This window comes from Netta rufina (genome assembly GCF_964035555.1).
Source record: "Netta rufina genome assembly, chromosome: 3".
In the NCBI taxonomy this organism is placed as follows: domain Eukaryota; kingdom Metazoa; phylum Chordata; class Aves; order Anseriformes; family Anatidae; genus Netta; species Netta rufina.
This window is the reverse complement of record NC_140125.1, coordinates 25,970,078-25,989,939: the sequence shown is the minus strand read 5'-3', so window position 1 is coordinate 25,989,939 and position 19,862 is coordinate 25,970,078. Positions and strand designations below refer to the sequence as shown.

General features: G+C 39.5%; 1 protein-coding gene across 1 annotated transcript in view; it reads left to right on the top strand.

Moving 5' to 3' along the window:
• Window positions 1-5,121: 5,121 nt before the first annotated feature.
• The window catches only part of SYT14 (synaptotagmin 14), a gene marked incomplete at both ends in the record, with an annotated part of 80,290 nt that continues 65,549 nt past the window's right edge, over window positions 5,122-19,862 (top strand). The window contains 2 exons of the mRNA XM_084284208.1: window positions 5,122-5,143; window positions 17,763-17,810. Of these exons, the coding sequence (XP_084140334.1) occupies window positions 5,131-5,143; window positions 17,763-17,810 (61 nt within the window). The remainder of the gene's footprint in view (window positions 5,144-17,762; window positions 17,811-19,862) is intronic.

Genomic DNA, 19,862 nt, shown 5'->3' with positions numbered 1-19,862 from the left:
ATGAAACTGAACAACAATCTTTGGTTGCTCTTTGTCTTAGCTCACAAGACCCTTTCCAACTGTATCTGAGTTGAAAATCTGACCTCATGGAGTCCTGTACTTGGCAGCAGGAAGGTGCTGCTGGAAATATTCTGAGTTTCTCAATCATTTATTCATGAATATGAAGTTACACGCTGAGTGGTATTTGGCCAGATAATTTGCTTCAGGAGTCGGGTTTATGATCCTCATCCAACAATGGCAGACTTGAGGGTATCTGGTAGATCTCTCTTACCAGATGTAGCCAGGCAATTTCTGTCAGAGGGCCCAGGCTGTCTTTCATAACCTTTTCACAAAAACTCTGAGAAGCTAAGACTGAGAGTCACAGATTGTTTGCTTAGTGCCAACAGCCTGATAATGCAAACCTTAATATTAAAAGGTCAGGCATTTAACGTCCTAGTAAAGAGCACTTTGTGTGAGAAACTAATCTGAATAGACTTAACATCCAAATCTGATTGGCAGCATACACAGATTTGCTGCCAGCAATTCTTAGGGAAAGATGTAAACTGATATCCCAAATCAATTAGGACAACAGCACTGTATTATAATTCTTAGCCATCTTTTCAGTTACTGGAGCAAGTATAGCTTTGAGAGCTATCTTTTGAAGATACCTCAGAGGTCAGGTTTTAACTTCAACATTCTGGGTTAGAGCATTTGGGATTGTCTCATCTGTTTTGCTGTTGCTGCAAGACATATTTTTACATTGTTGTAAATAATCTGCAAGGGTAGAATACCCTAGAAGTGTACGTCAAGCTACGGGAACTTTATTAAGGCTCCTGGTTTAAAAAAACAGGTAAACAAAAGCAAACAAAACAACCAACCAACAAAAACAACAACAACAACAACAACAACAAAAAACACAAAAACAAAAACAAAAAAACAGTTTCGGTTCTGTGGGAGTTTTCATCTATTCTTTCAAAATCTGTTTTCATTCCAGATTGGAAGACAACCAGACAAAAGGAACACATGAGCGAATGCATGCACACGTGTATGCACACAGAAACACGTACCCTTGGAAGACCCCACTAAGTGAAATTTCAACAAAAGGTTGAGTTCTCTTACAGAAAGAGTTTATTTTGATAAAATCAAGATGGTTCATTTAAATTTCAATATTAAGTTAAATATGATAAGAAGTAAAAAGATTTGAAACAAAAAGGCGTTTTGTTCTGTTTTAAATAAAATACCTTGCATATGCTCTTCATTTCATCACTCCCAATGGTATTTCATTGAAACCATCGTATTTCTGCATTTAACTTATTTAACTGTGAGCTCATTTTGTTCATGTCAGGACAGTTATAGATAGCATATCTGTCTGGCATCCTAAATAGGAGGGTACTAATCTAGAGCCTCAACCTTTCTGGTTACTGCTGGCCTAGGTCTTCTAACCCTTTAGTTAGGTTTTTCATTCGTATATGCTATAGTTTTTATATATTCTATATCTTCATTAAGCATTGACTCTAATCATATCTATACACATATAAATATATACATATATACTCATACAATAATGAGTATAGCCAAGGTGGAAGAAAAAACTCTGGTAGGTTTGGTGAAGATCTTACCTTAAATATGCAAATAATCCATTTATAGCAGGGATCAGATAACTTAGAATTACAAGGTAATCTCTCATAATAAATATTTGCTGATTTTGAGAAAAAGTTTTAGAGTTCTCAGAAAAATCAAATATTTATATGTAGCAAACACAAATGTATGTAAATGATACTGATAAGTTAGTCTTAACATGCAATTGTGTCACTATCCTATGTAGACTAAACTATGCTATATCTCATATAGACACATTATATTACTGTCCTTGTTTTTGCAGTAACTGAGATCTTCATGATTTTTAATGTGTTTATTCTCCTATGGCCCTCATGCCAAATTTTTCCAGCAGCTTTCAATTTTAATCACCAAAGTGGCTTCACATCTGTGCAGTGGGAGAAGATTCTCCTGTGTAGGTTGTTTGCTGAAAGCTTTGGGGCTTATGGGATAAAACTTTTATCTATATGCATCAGTTAGTTTTATTATGGTAGTAAACTTGCTGTTGGCAAATGTGTCATTGCAACAGATGATATTCTTCCTTTTGGTAGGAAACTATTGATAACCTGCAAATCATTTGTAGTCTCTATTGATTTATCAGGTACTTAAGGTTTCACTTTGAGCTGTCTGTGCACAGCTGTCCTTCTGTGCAGCAGGCAGACAAGTAGTTTAAGTGCCTTCATCAAAAAGAGCTGCCCCTGGATTTAGGAGAAAGCCTCTGACATTCAGAACTGATCAGCTGTGTTCCTTTTATGAGGCGAATGGATGAAGATACAGCTTACACTGTTGCAATTGTAACGTGAGAGCAAAACCAAAACAGCTGATCTTTAATAGTTTGTCCAAGAGGTGTCCCTCCTGATAATGCTGAAAAATGTAGGCTGTTATGGTGGTGGGCAGAAGTATATGATGTACGAATATGCTTAGAAATTTTAAACATATCCTTATGAAAAAAAAGTATTCCATGATGTCAGTTGCAAACATGATTGCAAATTGCACACTTAAGTGTGACAGCTTGTGAGGGTCTCAAAAAATTTAGATGACCCTTTAAACATCTTGCAAACTGCATCTCAGATTCTTTATGTGTGGGAGTTTGTGTCCTGGGACATTCTGCTGACATCCATGGCTGGTAGATCCTTTGTTCTGGGATACTGCCTAAAAGGGAGAAAAAAGGTTAAAAGAAAAAAAAAAAAAAAAAGTTGAGAAGAATAGCTAACAACTCATACATACTTGATCCCACAGGAGTCCTCATTCCTGTGCCGAACACAGTAATGCTGTCAGAAAGATGGTGATCAAGACAAATTGTGCAGAAAATTTTAGGGCTGGAACACTTTCTAGGAAAGAATAGAAAATCATAGGGGTGATCTGAGGTAAATGTCAGTGCTGGGACAAAGAACTATATTTGCTCGTAAGCTTTGCTGACATTTTCTCTTTCAAAATCCTTTTTACTGTTGCTTTAATCTGGACAAATGTCTATCATTAGGGACTCATGATTTCTGAGATGGCCATTTTGCTCAGCCTGACTTTGCTTTTCAGCTCTGTAGTTGCTTTTTCTAACTTCAGTGAGGAACGAAATTGAGAAAATGCATTGATTTTGCCATATGACAAAACATTTCTGAAGGCGGTTAGGCTGGAGGAGATTAATGTTTCCATGATTTGAACAGCAACTTATCATTTAACAGAAGGATTATATTGGTACCAAATTGGCTTCTTCTCATGATCTTGTGAAAATTTTCCTGCTTGGTCAGTTCATGTCCAAAGAAACTGTTCAGGTATACAGCTGTGTTCTTTTCCCTTACAGCTCCAATTGTACAAGTAGCTTTCCTACGCAGCAAAGGTGTTTTATATACAGGTTGCTGTCTTTCATAATATCCATAACACAGTCCTTCTGTTTGCTCTGTTACTTGTAGGAGCTCTTCACAGCCTGGCAGGACTTCCTTCTGGCTCCAAGCATCCTGTGTTAAATGCCGCAGGGCCAGGGAGCACGAAGACTGCATACCCTTTGCTGCTTCTTTAGTAGGGTGTGAGGAGCCTGGGGCCTGAGGAGCATGGCGCAGAAGCAAGGTATCCCGTGGGGGACAACATCTGCAGACCTTTAGAGATGGCTGGGAGTGCTGGAGGCAACAGAGCTCAGAAGCAGCAGCGAAGGAGAGGAAAGATAAAGTTCAGGAGGGAGTGTGACAAAGGAAGGAGCAAGCAGTGGGGCAGGAGCCAAAGGTGGGAAGGGGAAGTGAAGGCAGTGTGCAAGACACAACAGAGGACCTCCATAGCCAGGTTTCCACCAGACAACAACCTGCTCCCTCAAGAAACAACTACATAAAGTACTGCAGATCCATTAACCCTTTCTATTTTCTTCTAATCCCTTCTAGCATTAAATGTGCTTCAAGCGTTTGTGGAAGATCATTGTAAATGTGAAGGTGTCAGGCTCTTCTGAAGATACATAGCGTGCTTGTGAACATGGCTCCACATAACAGTGTTAGTTCAGTCTTATGCCAACAAAACTAGAGGAAAATGGACACTATGGTTACAGAATATTAAAGTTGGGAACAAAAGCTACCAAAACTGAGATTTCTGGCATCTTTGTTCACTACTGTGTCCTGATTCACTCTCAGATGCCATCTGCCTTGTGCTCCGAGTCAGTCAGAGGTGTGACAGGAGGGAGCAGTGTCTGTGATCGATCGTGCAGTGGCACTGTATTGCAATGCGTTGTACGGTGGCTTAGGACCACTTGGGTAATTTTAATTCTGACATTTCCCGTCTTTCAATGGCTTTACTTGGCAAAAGTAGCTTTGTTTGTTTTTTATTTATTTTTTTTTCCCAGCGTTTTTACTGTGATGTGCAACTCTTTAGCTGCACAGATGAGCTCTGCACACCTGACAGGGGAGTTGGGGAGGTGCTTGTGGAACCGCAGACCGACTGAAACTAACGCTTCGATGGTTTCGGTGTCTGGTTTGACCAAAAGCTCTGGGAAAATCATAATAATAATAAATAAATAATAATAATAATAATAAAGATAAAAATATGCGAAGTGGTGCGACCTTTATCATTTTCTCCCCAAAAATTTAGGAGGTGCTGGGGACTTCCAGAGCCGCCAGCTGTTGACACCGGGGCAACAACGTTTGAAAACCGTGCTTATCCCAACGGGTTGAAAATAAAAACCACACGTCTTTATGGTGGGAGGGACCCAACCTCACCCCCCCCCCTTTAACCGCACAGCCGTGAGGGGCAGCGGGCGCGCAGCCCCCGCCACAGAGGCGGCTGGGCGGGGCCTCGCCTCTCGGCCGGGCGCGGGGCGGGGCGGGGCGGGTGGGAGGGAGCGCGCGCCCCGCCGGTTAAACGGCCGCCGCGCGGGCACGCGCACGGCCGTTGGGCGGTGGCGGCGGCGGGAGCGGGGCGGAGCCACGAGCCCCCGGCCCGGCCCCGCTCCGCGCTCCCGCCCGGCAGCGCCGCGGCCGGCAGCGGCTCCGCTGCCCGTCCCCCCCCTCCCTCCCCTCTCCTCCCGGCACGGCACGGCACGGCCCGGCACGGCACGGCACGGCACAGCCCACCGCCGGGATCATGGCGATTGACGGTAAGTAGGCCAATAACGCGCTCCCCTCCTCCTCCTCCTCCTCCTCCTCCGTTCCCCTCCCCCGGGCACGGCGCCCCCTTCATCCCCTCCGCCTCCTCCTGCAGAGGATGCCCTGGGTAAAAAAAAAAATAAAAAAAAAAATGAAAAAATAACGGGATGAACGGGCCCTCCTCTCTGCACCGAGCGCTTCCCAGCCGGGCCCCGGGGCTGGCGGGGCTCCAGGGAGGCTCCGCGCTCAGGCGGCAGAGGGGAAGGCAGGGGGATGCTGCGAGCACTTGTTGGCTGCCCGGGGTGGAGGCTGCGCCCCGACGCCTCCCCGCTCCGCTCCGAGAGTGGGCTTTGTTGGGAATTCCTTAAAATAAATAAATAAATACATAAATAAATAAAAAATCCCCGAACTTTAATGGCAGGGAAATAAGGCTTTAAGGTGTGCTGCTCCCTTGCTGCAGCGCTCGCTTCCGAAAGCGGTTGTCATAACTTCCAGGGGAGGAAAAGAGCGAGGGGAGAAACCACACAAACAGCTCCGGATTGTGTTCGTGTGGGATGCTCCTGTGCTGCCGGTTTCCTTGGGTTAGTAATTGAGGCTGCGTTATTCCAGAAAGCTGTGGGAATTAGTTGGATTGGAAAGTATTCGCCAAAAAAAAAAAAATAATAATAATAATAATCCATGTTTGATATTTTCAGATGATTTAGGGCATCTCTCCTTAAAAGTTAAAGCAAACGATCATGAATGAGTTAAGCAATTTAGCCTGTGAAAAGAACACAACACCTCTCTCATCAAGGCCAGATGTAGAAATAGCCTGTCTTGTACGAATGTGAAATTGTTATCATGGGACTTAGGCTCTGGAAGTCTTTGAAGGCCAGGCTGGATGGGGCTTTGGGCAGCCTGGTCTGGTGGGAGGTGTCCCTGCCCATGGCAGGGGGCTGGAAACAAATGGACTTTAGGGTCCCTTCCAGCCCAAACCATTCTATGAATCCGGAATTTGCTTTGTAGTTTCTAATTAAAGGGGAGGCAGGGTAAAAATATCCAATCATGAAACTGACCTGCTAGGTTTTTCACTTTGTTCTCTGTCTGAAGACAGAAACCAAAATGCATTTTTCCGGTGTAGTCTGTAGCAGGAATGTGGCATCCTCTTTGTTGACAACCAAATAGCTGATTCCTGTAGATTTGTTAGTAGGTAGGTGTTACAATTTTTATTCCTCATCTTGGTGAACTCCACCTCCTTCTGTTTGTGTTGCAGTATCCTGCTTTGAACAACATGATTTACTGGTCAGCAGTGTTTAAAAATATGGGTTGGGTTTGGATGAATACTGACTCTTGAAGACAGGATGAATCCCCTGGACTTATAGTCCAACGGGGCAAAACACAGAATTTGTATTATGTCCAAGTAAATTTGTAAATGTTTGTGATTAAGTTAACAGGAAAAAAAATACTTTGTTTGGTTCAAAAGACTTTGCAGTTGCACAGATTTTTGGGAGGTGGTAAAGTCATATGCAATAAGCAAGGCTAATAACTTTTGAATGAAGAATAAATGCAAAATAGTTCAAAACTCTCTTGAAGCAGGTTATATATAGTTATATGTGCAAAGTACAGAAAATTAAAATAGGATTTGTTAGCTGCAAGAAATTTAGTCTATTGACTGCTTTTAAAAATCTTTAAGTGCTGTTTCTAGTGTCACTCTGTCAGCTTACAAGTTTACATCAGTTCTAATGTTAAAACTCATTCTTTTTGTCTAAAAAACAAAGAAGGCTTTTTGTATGAAGCGGTATAGAGAACCAAGGAGCCAGTGACCATGAGCAGTGACCGTTGCTGTTCCGGTCAGTGCCAACAGTTAGGTACTTTTTTGCATTGTGGTTACTGCTGGACCTTTTTTTTTAAAAAAACAAACAAACAAACAAACAAACAAAAAAAACCTATATTCTTCATGTGACCAGGTTCAAAGCCCTAATGTAGTGATTGCAGGAGCAGTTAAATCTTTCTCTTTAAAAGTTAATGTCATCTTAAAAGATGTTTCTATTTGTTTCTTAGGTGTTTTGTTTTATACAGGCATCAGGTATATAGTTTGCATAGTTCGGGCAATCAGATTTGCTAGGAAACAGCAGTAGGGAATCTATTGGGAAAAGTTTTGTCTTAAATAGGATTAAATAATTTTATCTGCAGTTCTTATTTCTGTCATATTTCTCTTCCTAAACAAAATGAGTGTTAGTATTTAGTAGCAGCTCTATTTTGAGATGCAAGGTTATTTATTGTGTAGTGTTTCCACATAATGTAGAAGAATGCTAAATTCATTCAGTACAGAGAATACTGGGATGCGGAGGATGGCAGATATGGAGGAGAGCGGTAAGACCAGCACAGCAGGTAGCTTGGGATTTGGGTCTTCCCGATGGCGGCTGCCTCGGCATGGGGTCTGGTGGCCATTTGCTGGGGATGGGAAGAGCGAGAGTGGAGGAGCTGTTTCTGAGAGTCCTTCAGCATCACCATGGTAATGTTCCTCATGGCAGCGTTAATTTGGTTTCTGTATGCTGCTTTTGCTCCTCTGAGCAGTCGCAAGACTTAGGCACCTGCCTTAAGAGTTGGGATTTGAGGTCTGGGTGAGGAGCTAGCAATGGAAATCATATTGCAGGGAGGAGAAAGGTAAAGGTCACAGTGGGAGGCTTTATAACCTGAGGCAGAACTGCGTATCCTCATGGATCTGCTTGTGCCAGGTTTGTGGGCTGCACTTGAATGTGCTCTAATGCGGTGCAGGCTATAGAAAGCTGTGCATTTCTCAAGGAAGGGAATGTGTTCAGAGGTGAGCTGTTCCAGACCGAGTTATCTTGCATTGTGAGGGGTTCAGTGCTAAGAATTCAGAAGCAGTGTTAAAGAGAGTAGTGAGTTGTACAGATAAAGTGAATGTAGCAGAGAAGAAGGAATTATAGCATAGTGCTGTCATTTACTAAATTATTGATAGAGTAATGAGACTAATGAACCTGGCTTCCTGTATTTTCCCCTTCTGATCCCACCAGTGTAACCGTTTTTCATTACGGTTTCCTGTTACACTCCTGTTGTACTCTGAGGTCCTCTTCATGTGTGTAGGCTTTTTTGAATGCTTTTCTTTTTGTCCCTGGGTCTCCAGAGTGTCTCTGGCGTGTACTCAGCTTGCTGTTTCTGACAAGCTCGTTCTCCCTTCCAATCCTTGTTTGCCAGCTGTTTAGTTGGCTGCCGCAGGTGCAGCTGTTTACATGGATTTATTGGCTGGCTGGATGTCCCTGGGTTTGGTGAGATTGGTGGCTGCTGATGTTCATGAAGCTTTGAATCCCGAAAGTATTAAGTTCTGACAACTTTGTGTCAATTTTAATGTAAATTAGCTCCTGAATTCATTGGCAGTAGATTGTTAAGTTATATAACCCTCACTTCATTGGGAAACAAAGCCAAAATTGCTAAATGAACCTACTTTTTATTTATGGATATAAGAAGAAAAAGGAGTTAGAACACTGACTGCTTCATATGGGTTACGTGAAAACCATGCCTAGGCAAAAACTTCATAATCCAGAGGAGAAACCAAGGAACGAGCTACATACAGTGCCTAGGTGGGACTATTGTATGTGTGGCCCGTGGGTTGAATCTGGCCTAGGGAGCAGTTTTACCTAGACTCCAGGCTACCCCAGATATTCTGTGCTGTAGGGCAGGAGGTGACACAGAGGTCCAGTTGGCGCTGACCTGAATAGGCTGTGGTGCTTCTGGACCCATGCTGCTGCAGCCAGGGTGCGTGTTGAGGAGTAGCAGCAGTGTTGAATGAAGCCTAAACATAAGAAGCCCTATTTTATACCAAGGCCCACTTCAAACACATTTGTTAAATGTGGGGTGGATCAAGCGTCAGGGTATTGAATTTGATCAGCCACACAGAATCTGTTTAATACTATTTTATGCTCATTCGCCGTCTGCAGTGGAAACTATTCAGTGGGTGTTACCTGGTATTCTTTTTTTTTGTTGTTGCCATTGTAAGTATGATTCCCTACATTATTTGCTGATGACAGTAAAGCCTCGCCATGTGCAAAAGTAACAATTTCCTGGATGGATTTGCGTTACACCATCATCACTGGAGTGTTACGGAGCTACTGAAATAAAAAAGCCATTAGTTCTTTGCCTTTTTGATGGTAATAGAGTGGGGTGCCTTTTAAAAACATCTAACCTCTAATCCTCTACAGACATCTATTTGACAAGCTCCCCATGGGCTGAGATGAAGTTATCATACTTCATATAAGAAGAGGTGATCTGTTCAGAGCAAAATTCTGGAATCTGGTTCATTTTGAACGCTTAGCACTATTGCAAATGAGAACTCTTAGCATTCAGGATGGGCATACAAGAAAGCAAACATCCAGTGGCTGCCTGATTAAAAATGTTGGCATATATTGCCCATCAAAATGCAGGAGATTTATAAATAAAAGGAAAGTCTAGCTGTTTTCTGGAAAACTTTCAACTGCTGTGACTGTTGGGTCATATTTTCTCTTCACCTTATTCACGGGCTTACCCTGTAGGCTTCTTCCAGCTTCTGCACTGACTGATGTGAGGGACCCACAGTTGACAGTCCCTGGCTTTTTTCTGAATATTGTCAGGGCTCACACTGAAAAAGGCAAAGGTCTTATATTGTATACTGAGCTAAATGTGCACCTGGGGATTGGAGTAGGGATTTCAAGTCAGCTTTTAATCCTTGCACTTTCTAATCTTTGAGTATTTAACTCTTGCAGGTGGGAGAAGCTTTCTGTGTAAAACCATCTCTGGAGTGAGATGGAGAAACGTTGGCATAGTTTTGAAAGTTATTTGTAAGACAGCAAATGAAAGTTGAATCTGTTGGCAAATCACCTCATAATCTTCATGAGGAACATAATCTTCAATGTGAAAAATGATAGGTTCATTGTGATTGACACACATTTTACAAGTATTTATTTTGTAATCTAAAATAAGCATTCTTCCTACATGCTGGGATCTTTTGAAATACAAATTCTTGGTATAATTTCTTTTTGTATCATAACCTTACTATTTTATCTGAAATACGAGAAATACAATTACATGTACTATTTCCATGAATTATTTCTCACATTTTTTTTGATTAAAATTTTTAAAACATATACTTCTAAAATAAATTATACACAAATCCATAGATCATTAATCAAAAAAAAAAAAAATCCTGTTTCTTGGCTTACTTTCTGTTGTGAAACTTTGCTCTTGAGTGTTGATTCAGTGGTATATTAGCTAAAAACTGTAGGAATTAGTTAAGAGATGTACTGATTTTTTTTTTATCTCTTTGTTACTATCAACTTTTGTTGTTGACATCTTCTTTCTTAGTTCCAGAGTATTTGATAGAGTATACACCCCCAGCCAATATGCACTACTATCTTCTTGTCATTTGCAGTGAGATAACCATTCTTACTGTAGCTGCGGGTTCTCTTTCTACTCATATTTAAAGAAAAATACTGCACAGGTCTTAGGTCAGGTTCAAACCATTTATACTGTTTCTGTTGCTACTGATATATACTGTACCTCTTCATTTCCACTAATAAGACTTATTTGAAGAAGTACTTGACTGAAAACAAGGTAAAATTGTATTTCAGTTGTCAGAAGAGTGAGGAAAGATAAGTGTCTTGTGATTCTGGGTAGAAAGGCAACTGAGATGATATTTTCATGGTGAAGGAAAGATGGTCCCTGAGAACCTCTCAACTTTATGATATAATCTGTTTATACAATCTAACCTCTTTTTTTCTTGGCTTCAGAAACTCAGTGAAGATGCTTCCATTTATTTAATTGTGGATAGGATTGGACCCAACATTTTTTTGAGAAACAGAAATGGCTATGCTATTCTTGGTTAATTGTCACTGATTGCTAATTCATTAGTCAGTGGCATCGGTGTTGCTGAATATAAATATAATTAAAAATGAAGTATTCTGCGTGTCACAAAAGTTCTAATGTTTGTCACTACTTTTATGGTCAGATAACAAACAAAATATTCTTAAATTAATTCAGGACAGATTAGATGATTTTATAAGCTAAAGAATTTTTAGAATTTTCATTTAGCTGTAGAGCTTAGGGATATGGTTTAGTGGAGGACTGTTAGTGTTAGGTCAGAGGTTGGACTCAATGATCTTGAGGTCTCTTCCAACCTAGAAATTCTGTGATTCTGTGAATTATTAGATAGTTATCATTCTAAATGGTGCCAGCAGAGGAGATGGTCTTTACAGTGGAAGTTGGAAATCAATCTTATGTTTTTATAACCTTAACTTACTCTTGAAAACTGTTTGCCTTGAACACATCTGCTGCTAATTTAATCAGATACTTATTTCTCTTATTAGTGGGTTAGACAGTGAATAACTCTTCTTTATTTACCTGCTTATACACACCATCTGTTGCATCTTTTTTTCCAGAGTCCAAGAGTCTGTTAAATCACTCCTCCTATGAAAACCACTGTGTATTTTTATGGACTTACCTCCTCCTTTCTTTGTGCCTTCTGTAGTTTTGTTTTATTCTTTAGGATGGAAGGTCAGAGAGGAGTCCCAACCACACAAAATGTGCAGGATGAGGGTACATAACAATCACAGAATCATAGAATATCCCGAGTTGGAAGGGACCCATAAGGATCATCAAGTCCAACTCCTGGCACCACACAGGTCTACCCAAAAATTCAGACCACATGACTAAGCGCACAGTCCAAACACTTCTTAAATTCAGACAGGCTTCATGCAGTGACTACTTCCCTGGGGAGCCTGTTCCAGGGTGCGAGCACCCTCTCGGTGAAGAACCTCATCCTGATGTCTAGCCTAAACCTCCCCTGCCTCAGCTTGACACCATTCCCACGGGTCCTATCGCTGGTGATTAAAGAACATAAAGTAGCATTTTTTTTACTTTCTATTTACTAATAAAGTCTAATGTTGTTTGCTTTTTGACCACTAGTGAGCATTCAACTGTAAACGTTTCAATTTTTACATAGACAATATTGTTTACAGACTAAAATTGTAACAAGTGTACTGCAGGAATACAAAGTTAATTTTACACCACCTGTGAGGATGTGCTGATGACTGTATGTAACCTTTTAGGAAAAAATACCTTACTGATACCAGCTACAGAGTTGCTGTTCTTTAGAAGTGTTTCCAGCGTTTTTTTTGTTTTTGTTTTTTTTCTTTTAGCTGTCCTTTCTTCTAAAATCAGATTCTTTCTTAAGATCAGTTCACTATTTGAGACAAATTTTCAAGTAGATTTGTTGGTATGCGTAAGCCAGAACACTCTCCTTATAGTTGTATTTTAGAATAAATTTGGTATATGTTATGAGATAGCATAATTCTTCTAAGAATAGATTTCCTAAGTATCTTGCATTCATAGCCAAAGCACTGGTATTTTACACATGCACCAGGCAAGTTAGCCCATCACACAACTGATTCGGCTTTTAGCTTGTTCCATTCTACATTTCTGTGGCATAGCAAGGGGGGCTCTCATGGGTCATACCGCTGTGACTTGCGCTTTTCATGCCACACAGTGCCTCTGGTGTTGGCGTTCTGCACTTAGACTTTGCGGGTTAGTCAAGGGAAAAGAGAGCTAATGCGGAATACAACGTTAAGTGCATGTTTGTTGAATGTAGTCCAAACTTATCAAAATGCTAATTAAAATACAAACCTCAGTTGGAAAGTAATGTATTACATAAAAAATGTGCCCCTGAAGTTACACCTGCTGACAAAGACTTCAGTGGTGCAGTGTGATGTTGTGTTGCAAGTAGTAATGTGTGGATTTGCTGCTAAACTGAAGAAGTATGTGTTGTATACACAGTGTCCTAAGCTGTACCATGGTCTTAATTCTGGAAACAAGTCTCGGATGTGTTCGCCAGAGCGATGGAGTGCACCCTCACTGAGCTGTGGGTGACAGCAGGGAGGGGAGCAGTTCGTATGCAGGAGGGCAGGGCTGATGGTAACTGTGTGAACTTCAACAAGAACAAATGTCAAGTCCTGGACCAGGGGTGGCAAGCCCATGCAGCACTGCAAGCTTGGGACAGGCTGGCAGGAGCACAAGTTCTGTGAGGAAGAGCTGAGGGAGCTGGGGTTGTTTAGTCTGGAGAAGAGGAGGCTCAGGGGAGACCTCATTGCTCTCTACAGCTACCTGAAAGGAAGGTGTGGGGAGCTGGGGATCGGCCTATTCTCGCAGGTAACTAGTGATAGGCCTAGAGGGAATGGCCTCAAGTTGCACCAGGGGAAGTTCAGGTTGGAAATGAGGAGACATTTCTTGTGAGAAAGAGCAGTCAGGCACTGGGACGGGTTGCCCAGCGAGGTGGTGGAGTCACCGTCCCTGGGGGTATTCAAGGAAAGGCTGGATGTGGTGCTTAGGGATGTGGTTTAGTGGGTGATAGTGGTGGTAGGGAGATGGTTGGACCAGATGACCTTGGAAGGCTTTTCCAACCTTAATGATTCTAGGAGTTTGCACAAAAGAACCTCGAGGTCCTGGTGGTCAGCAGGTTGGACGTGGATCAGCCGCGTGCCTCAGCAGCAGTGTGGGCTGTTAACGCAGTGTGAGACAGATCGCCACACGAGGGATTCCAGAAGAGAGCTGCGAAGCTGGTGGTGGGCTGTAGTACTTGGCATACCAGAAGGGGCTTGGGAAAGGGAGGTGGATTCGAGTGCACAGTGAATGCACGTGAGGTGTCAGTCATGGGCTAAAATGGGAAATTCTGACCGGGTATAAGGAAGATATGTTCACGATAGCACCGCTGCAAACCAGCTCTCAGAATTTCTGTCCTTGCAGATCTTGGTTGGTTGAGGCCCTGAGAAACCTCCTGTGAGGATGATTGTTGTCTGGAGTCTCTCAGAGAGCCACAGGTTGCTCCCAATTTTCTAGCCAATTACTTTCAGCACCTAGTAATGGAGTTTCAACTCAAGTCCAAACATAGCAGACCTATGAAACTAGTACAATTCAAAATTCAGAAGGAAATGAAATGTTACAATATAATCAATACAAAACTGAGGTGTAGTTTTTTTCTTTGGTGACCAACTTTTTGTGGTTTTGGTGCAATAAATTGTGATAGTCATCCTCACAGATAGAGACTTGGTGTACAAAATATTTTAAATTGAGAATTTAAATTGAGAAAATTAAACTTTGTCAATATCTTAGCAGCTGCCTTTTGTTGTGAGTAAAACCTCTGTCTGTTCAGTTTGTGCTAAATGTCTGGATGATGTAGATCTTAGGGCCACTAGATGGTCAGTCTAGCTCAAGAAAACTGGTGTTTGAATCTATAATTATAAAATTAATTAATCTTTCATTATTTCTCATTTTGCTTCCATTGTCTGAAAAGATATGAAAAGCCTCATTCCCAGTTTTTCTCATATTCTCAGTTTTTATTCTTCAGCATTTTGGGCACAGTATTACTTCATCTTATATGCAAAACCACTTAAAACTTTAAACTGTTAAATAAAAGAGATGTTCACAGTCAAGATGAAACAGAATTAATAATAATCTGTATCTAAATCAGACTATTAACTCTAAAAGCATGGTGACCCACCACTACATTAAAATTAATTATTTTAACATTTGAAGATTGTAAAATTTAAGAGGGTCATACCGGTGAACCTTTGGGATTTGTGGGCTAACAGACACAAAGCCAGTCTTTTCAGCCTGCAGGAGTGCTGGGTTAACAGTTGACACCTTGCTGTCATGCAGAAAGTTTTCATATTTACACTTTAGTTTCTTTCAATGACAAGTTTATTCAAAGCTAAGAACCTTCTCGGGAGTTGGAAAGACAGGAAAACTTGTGTTCGTTTGTTAAACTGTGAGTAAAACCAAGGTGTGAAAAATGTAATAGTTCCACGATTTTGAAGAGCACTAGGGGAAAAAAAAATCTGCCTGAGTCACTTGAGGATAATATTTTGTGTTTAATAAATTGGTTAAATATTAAAGACGCTTTCTTCAACTTTGTTTTCAGAACACGAAGTTTGTGATGGATTTTTATTCAACAGTCAGTTTCCATTCAAAAGTGGTTTTGAAAAGAGTAAAAGATTAGTCACCCATTAAATAAGACATATAATTTGGGAGCTTCCAGGACAATGAAAAGACAAAATTTAAATTCTGAACGAATGCATGTTAAGTTATGTACATTTGCTGTATAGTGTTGTAGTGAATTAAAAAAACAGTATAAGGCTTAATGTAAAGGCTTTATTTAATAGAACATTACAATGTCTTAAATAACTTTTTCAATCATTTACATGTATTCTTGAAAACAAAAGGTACCAATGCCGAATGCACAACTAACGTTAATATTCTATATTAAGATTTCATGCTTGTTGAAGTCACTGAGTGCAATATACAAGTAAAATCTAATGCTGCTCACAGTAATTTCTATTTGAATCTTTATTTTTAACTGCCTAGCACTTTTGGAATGAAAAAAAAAATATTTTTTTTTGTTCATTTTTTTTTCTTCACTTCTGAATTTAAGTTTAATGGGAGGAGAAATTCTAGAGACAAGTGTTACAGTCACTCTGAGCTTCTCTTTTGTAGCCTGAGGATGACTGCACTGACTTGAAAGAAGACTGTAATCTCCCCTAATCTCATTTTTTAATGTGTTTCTGTCATAAAACGTGTTTATTTTCAACCCATTTTTTCTTACTCAGAAAAAATGTTGAAAGCAAAACATAAGAGTGATACTGGTCAGTTCCTAGAAGAGCACTCTTTGCTATCTAGAAGAGTACTCATCTGTTACTGTGTTCTGTAATGATGGTGCCTGTAAAGAAGTTCTGGGATAATCAGGGTCATTGATTTTTGATTTCCAATTCAAGAGTATTTTTGAGGCTTGTGTTTCAGATTGCTGAGTGTTAAAAACAATAGTTGCATTGTATGCTCAAAGTGAGGATGCTTTCTGACTTCATATCTCACAGACATTTAATTTTGTTGTAGAAGTTGTTTTATTCCACTTATTTTGGTCCTTTTTATCCTTCTTTCTCTAATATATGCATTTCCTACCATTATTTATTTAGAATGTAAATTTCACTACAAATACATGCATCCTCATAAAGCATTAATAACAGCAGCTGGCAATGTTATTAGTTATGAGTTTTAAATATCAACTGATATTGTATCTTAACATCCTTTATGACATGACATAGTTCCTTTATTATGGAATGAAGAAGAGTAGTAAGTGCTGTATAACAGATTTAACAGATTTTCATGTTTTTTGTTTTGTTTTGTTTTTGAGATGGAAATAATTTTATTATCTGGAGTTTGTTTTGGAGTGTTGTGAAGTGTTTGGAATCCCATAGTGATTGATGTATATGGGCTGTTGGTTTCTGGAACAGTTTTGTATTTTCTTGAAGTTTCAGAGCACCATGTATGGTGATCTGTATGATCAGAGCCCTTCAGTTCTGCGTTCTGTTCAGATAAACATGGACCTTGGTCAGTGGCAAGAGGCTTAGTGGGCATTAAGGTTTGGTTAAGGCAAGCCACAGCTTGGTGTTGCTAAAAGTTTGACCGTGGGGAATATCATTCCAAAACCTTTTACTTAAAAGAGGACAAGATGATGAATACCATAAATTCATTCCATATAAAGTAATGATAATAAAAATCAACTCTTCCAACAGTTTCTCAATGCCATTAAAAGAATCTCTTCAATGGTTTGTAACTGCCTGTTCCTCTGGCTGCAGGGCTTAGCAGTACGTCCCTACAGTTCTCCCAATGTCACACCTTCCTATTTCAATTCACTTGACTGATTGTATTCTTCTTCCATTGTGGTTCTGTCAGTGTCCTTACTGGGTATGTTATGCATTAGTCTTTTCTTCACTAGCTGTAGTTATAACATTAAAATGTTTTTCTATTGAAATTTAAAGTATAATATTTCTACCAAAAACCTTGTTATTCACATATTTAATAAAATTCTGTACAGCTGTTTAAAAGCTTAAATAAAAACCCAACAAGACTCTTGAAGATAAATTCCAGATAAGCAGCCCAGCCTTTAGTTACAGGCTTTCTTATTCCTTTCCTTTCCTTTCCTTTCCTTCCTTTCCTTTCCTTTCCTTTCCTTTCCTTTCCTTTCCTTTCCTTTCCTTTCCTTTCCTTTCCTTTCCTTTCCTTTCCTTTCCTTTCCTTTCCTTTCCTTTCCTTTCCTTTCCTTTCCTTTCCTTTCCTTTCCTTTCCTTTCCTTTCCTTTCCTTTCCTTTCCTTTCCTTTCCTTTCCTTTCCTTTCCTTTCCTTTCCTTTCCTTTCCTTTCCTTTCCTTTCCTCAAAACATTATTTTGATGTTCTATTGTGTTACCAATATTTCTGATGTTTTGAGAAATCTTCTGTAGATGGTGGTTCCCTCAGAACAGGAAATCAAGCTTTGTATTTGGGAAATAATTTTAGTATGATTTCAGTTAATTTGCTTGTGTTTTTAATTTTGTCAGTATAAATTCTCTGTAAGACTCTTCAAACTGCACTGTTGCTAGCAATGTTAAGCCAAAGATACATTTATTAATTAGGAAGTTTCAATTCATTCAGGATATCCTTTGGAGAAAATAGACTTTTGCATTTTTATTAAATAATATGTTTTGCAGCTTTTTCTTTCACGCTGTTTATAAGTCTTGTTAAGAAGCCAAGTACATTTTAATTGCTAATATTTTCTAATGATTTATTTCCAAATAGGTGGTGAACGAACTTGTGGTGTACATGAGTTAATCTGCATTAGAAAAGGTAAGCAATGATTTGTGAAAGTTAACTTATTAGCTTGTGAATAGTACTGCTGAGATATCTGCTGCCTAATGTTAATGTTGTGCATTTTCTGGATCTTAATGTTGTACGTTTGCATTGTAAAATCTTTTGATGCTGACACTGTCACTTAAAAAAAAATATTGAAATTTGCAAAATAAAAATGAATTTTCATGAAAAGATAAACTTTTTTTCTTCCAGTATATCCTGAGTTACATGGAAGTTGTTAACGTTGTTCATGTGATAGGAAACCACATACATGAACTTTGATCTTTGCCCTGTACTTTCAGATTTTTGTAGGTTGATTTGATTTCAAGTAATGATTGATTGTTGTGAGGGTATTTTAAATAAGTGATATAGTGGACTGGCAATTTCTTCCTATGTGTTCTTGAGGTCCTCATGACAAAGAGACTTCTTTGAAAACAACTTTACCAGTAATAACACCAGGAATAGGTAGAGTATGAAACAGAACTGTGCTCAAGAGAGGGCTTTCATAGGTTTAAAGCTGAGTTACAGTGGCTGCAGTTGCAGTTTGATGATACAGCTCAGGTGATGCAGTGACAAGATACAGTTCTGTTTTCTGCCCTCTCCTTTTGCCAGCCCTACACTCTTTTCTTTTTCCCTTGCAGTGGTGTTGCTGAGTGGCTGTGTTCTGATCTGATGGCTAATCTTATCAAAAAAAGTATAATTTCTTCAAGGTTTAGTTCCTTGAATTGACTCACCACTAGAATCAGAGAATCATTTAGGTTGGAAAAGACCTTTAAGATCACCAAATCCAGCTGTTAACCTAGCACTGTCAAGTCTACCACAAAAGCATGTCCACATCTACCACATCTATGTGTCTTAGGTCAGAAGAGTATTCAGTTATTTTCAAACGTAAAGAGTAAGAAAGTGTGGAAGAAGAGGAGGAGGAGGGCTGCTAGACTTGACAACAGCTAACTGTTAGACTGGCTCCCTGGTATTGTTAAATTTCTGCTACATCATTCGTGGTAGGAAGAACTTTTGTTTGGCCTGTGAATAAATCTTAGTTCCTATTGCAACAATTTAGTACATATATATTTTTAAAAATATATTAAAACCTATCTGCTAGTGTCAAAATTTAGTCTACCAGTTGAAGTGAAAAATAGCTTTATGACCAAAAGTTGTCTTTTCCAAATAACTTATTGAAAGAATAATTGAAAGTTGTATGCCATTTGACAGTATTGTAATTAAAACACCTTCTCTGCTTTTTAAAACTCTAAATCATTCCATTCTTGCTTTCTGTAACTCCTTTCTCATTTGAGGAGGTTGTTCTTTTTTTATTATTATTATTATTAGTAAGCTCTTTATTGCTGTCTGTCTTTCCTTTGATGGATAAGTCAGTGCACACAGTGCACTGCATTCTTTCTGTAATAGACTCTGGTTTTCTTTCTGAATTATGAAACTCATTGAACTAGAAAGTTCAGGAAGCCTACTGATGATGTTGCAAAGTCTATTAATCTTGCTAGCCCCTTTTTATTTCAGGGTATTGTACTTTTAATAAAAAAAATGTGCATTCTTGGAGGCACTACTTTTTTTTGTTATTGCTGGGAAGCTCAATGAAGAGAGATGTATCTTTTTATGGTTCTGTGTGATATTTGGACATTGGAGTCTAATCTGCTTTAGTGATTGATCAGATACTGTAAACGAATTTTTAATACTTGCATGGAGTGTGTTTTAGCATTAGTTATAAATTAGCCTAGGGATAAGTGTGATGAAAAGGGAAGTATCCTCTTAGTGCCATTTATACCTGTAGTTTGGTGGGTTCCTTTTTCCTGTAGATGAGTTTCCGTGTGTATTCTTGTAACCTTGTATGCCCCATATGCCCTGCCATGTCACTGATAAATTTCTGCTTGTAGTGTGTGGAACGAGTGCATTTTTGTCTGTCCTCTCTCTGCTTGACATGCTTATAAAGCAGAATATGCTTGCCATTGTACTACAAGTCTTCCAGTTGTGTAGTGCTCCAATTCCTTGCATTTAATATATTGATTACTTTATCTAGGATTTCACAACATCTGA